Source organism: Etheostoma cragini, chromosome 11, assembly GCF_013103735.1.
Source record: "Etheostoma cragini isolate CJK2018 chromosome 11, CSU_Ecrag_1.0, whole genome shotgun sequence".
NCBI lineage: Eukaryota > Metazoa > Chordata > Actinopteri > Perciformes > Percidae > Etheostoma > Etheostoma cragini.
The window spans coordinates 1,311,356-1,314,436 of NC_048417.1; the positions used below are offsets into that span (position 1 = coordinate 1,311,356).

General features: G+C 42.4%; 1 protein-coding gene across 1 annotated transcript in view; it reads right to left on the bottom strand.

Annotated features, from left to right (window-relative positions):
• LOC117952549 (inactive dipeptidyl peptidase 10-like) overlaps positions 1–3,081 on the bottom strand; it is a 103,670-nt gene that overhangs the window by 22,892 nt on the left and 77,697 nt on the right. Inside the window, exon 9 of the mRNA XM_034884929.1 lies at positions 1,668–1,822. Within this exon, the coding sequence (XP_034740820.1) occupies positions 1,668–1,822 (155 nt within the window). The remainder of the gene's footprint in view (positions 1–1,667; positions 1,823–3,081) is intronic.

A 3,081-nucleotide genomic window follows, 5' to 3' on the forward strand; every position in this document is an offset into this window, starting at 1 on the left:
TAAGGTTAGGGTTAGGGTGAGGGTTAAGGTTAGGCATTTAGGTTTGATAGTTAAGGTTAGGGTTAGGGTGAGGGTTAATGTTAGGCATTTAGGTTTGATGGTTAAGGTTAGGGTTAGGGGCTAGGGAATCCATTATGTCAATGACTGGTCCCCACAAAGATAGCCAGACACGACTGTGTGCTTGTGTGTGTGTGTGTGTGTGTGTGTGTGTTTGTGTGTGTGTGTGTGCTTTGAATTTTTTACAAACTGTGTGGACAGGGCTAAATGCAGTGCTTCTTTAATACAAAGCCCTCCTCCACTTTCCGCTCCGCCCATCTATGGATCTCAACCGACAAATGAGGGTTCCCTTACTCTCATGGCCCCTCATTACACCAGTTTTTCACAACCCATCTCCGAATCTAAGAGACATATGACATGCTAAACATCACGTAGAAGGACGGGAGGTGTGTTAAAGTGCTGTACTAAAATCCCAGTGCCACAGATCTCTCCACCCATCTCTGTTCAAAGGAGGCAAGCCCATGTTTCAGGGATTTAACAACAAAGGGATTCACTCCCCTTAATGGATAAAGCCCAGAGCCTGCAGTTGTATTGTTAACAGTTTGATGCAATGGAGTTGCAGGTTATTGTAGACTCAGGCTGTAAGGCTAGTTGTTCAGCATGAAGTAGCTAATCAGTAAACTGAGTTCTGGGACACGTTGATCTGTGTTACAAAGCAACTTCATCTCATCTTAAAGGGAGACTTCACCAATTGGCATTAAGCTTTGTATGAGTAGAAACCTGGTAGTATTTTGAATGGCCGTGCTTCCCTCCCTCATGTCCTCATGAGACCAGAGATCTCTGTATTGTGTGTCTGGAAAAAAAAACTGTAATAATGCAAAAATCGTTGTTTACTGTTTTCATCGGGTGGTTTGTTTCATGAAATTTGACTTATACCCTGATAGTTGACTTTAAAACTAATCTGACTGTCATTTTCATCCACTATTTAGGACAATCAGTCTAAAATGTCATTTACATAATAATTTGGAACGCAGTGAAGATACTGTCTTAGACTATTGATGTTGTATTATTCTAATGTTTTCTGCTCCCAAAGGCTGCATTACAGTAGAGTGATGTCATTTTCTGGACTCACCAGACTGTTCTAGCTGTTTTAATGTTGGCCTTTACCCATTTAGTCATTATATCCACATTACTGATGGTTATTTATCTAAAATCTCATTGTGTAAATATTTTGTGAAAGCACCAGTCGTCAACACTACAATATAGTTGCGATATCGAGATATTTAGTAAAACATATTGGGATATTTGATTTTCTCCACATCGCCCAGCCCTGGGGAAAGTCTGGTTGGACCCATCCACCCCCCCAGACAAAGCTCACAACGCAGATTTTTGGGCTTTCATACTACTCGCTACCGTTGTCGCTCCTAACGTTAAGTCTCCCTGACTTTACTTTGGCATTGTTTTCCGTGGTGGCTACACCAGACATGCCGTGCCACCACCACGTAACGCGCTGGTAGTCTGGGATCATTTCACAGAATCCTGTGAGACCAAGTCGTACAACATGAAAGGACGAGTGTGAGGGTATGCTTTCCGCAGTGGAAAACAACCCGGTATCTAAAGTGAATCTGGTTGAGCCGAAGCATGAAGTGGAAACGAGGTGTTAGTTTTACCTTTGGATAAGGGTACTCCGTCCCCCGGGGGTACAGGGAGCCAGTGAAGCGGGGCAGGAGCATGTTGGGAACCAGGGAGTCGTTGATGGTGAGGTAGGCCAGTCTGGAGCCGTCAGGTGACCACCAGTGGGCCACCTTAGTGTGCAACACCTCCTCTAAAAACCAAGACAAGACAAATAAGTCGGGCTCAGGACTCCTGGATGTTAACTGTAAAACCAAATTCCCTTTCCTGTTGATGCTCTTTCTTTTACTCTAAGGCTGTTTGTGGTGAATTTAAGCCTAGTATGTTATTAGTCAAGATGGTTCAATAACTTGCCAGATGAATGATTGGAATTCTACATTATGGATAACTCGATTGATTCAATGAAAACATACGGCGCCATGAGCCTTAGATCATTTAAAAATTCCTTTTAAATATGTGGATAAACAACACACTTAACATTAGACACATCGATTTATTATCCTTGTGTTTTTACCAGCACACTGTGACTAGACAATCCCATACAAAGATTGCAAAATGATTCTGAATTATTCTAATAAATACAGTTTGATTTGGTTTGTGCACTAAAACGATAAGATTGGGGACAGATGTTGGTGAATAGATTGCTCCCAGGAAACAGGATGTGACTAGTGGTCTCCTGAATCTAGTGATGGCCAGTGATAGCTTCATGGAACATTTTTTCTGAGCCCTCTTCGTGGTGTTTTGGGTTTAAAGAAAAAGCTCATGGAACGGCAACTCAGGGTGTAAAGAAACACAACACACAACGCTTCATGAAGCTTTATTTGGCTCAATAAGAAATAAGAAACAACTATTTGATCCCATCCATCCATCCATCTATCTATCCATCCTACCATCTATCCATCCATCCATCATCCATCCATCCATCATCCATCCATCCATCCATCCATCTATCCAACCATCCATCCATCCATCCATCCATCCAACCATCCATCTATCCATCCATCCATCCATCCATCCATCCATCATCCATCCATCCATCCATCCATCTATCCAACCATCCATCCATCCATCCATCCATCCATCCATCTATCCATCCATCCATCATCCATCCATCCATCCATCTAACCCAACCCTATGAGGGTTTTACAGCAGCAATGACACTATCACATCAGGTATGTCTGCCTTTGTCCCTGACAGACATAAATCATAATCAACAGGAGAACCATGTCGAGTAAACATGAATGATGGTACTACTAGACCTTTGTCATGTTTATATGAAATGGTAGACATGGTATAATAATATACATACTCAGAGATATTTTTCCTGTGCCTGAGCCCACATTTAAGTCCAGTCTTACACTGCAATTATAAGAATCCCCACACTCACACACACACACACACACTCACACACACACACACACACACACACACTCTCACACACACTCACACACA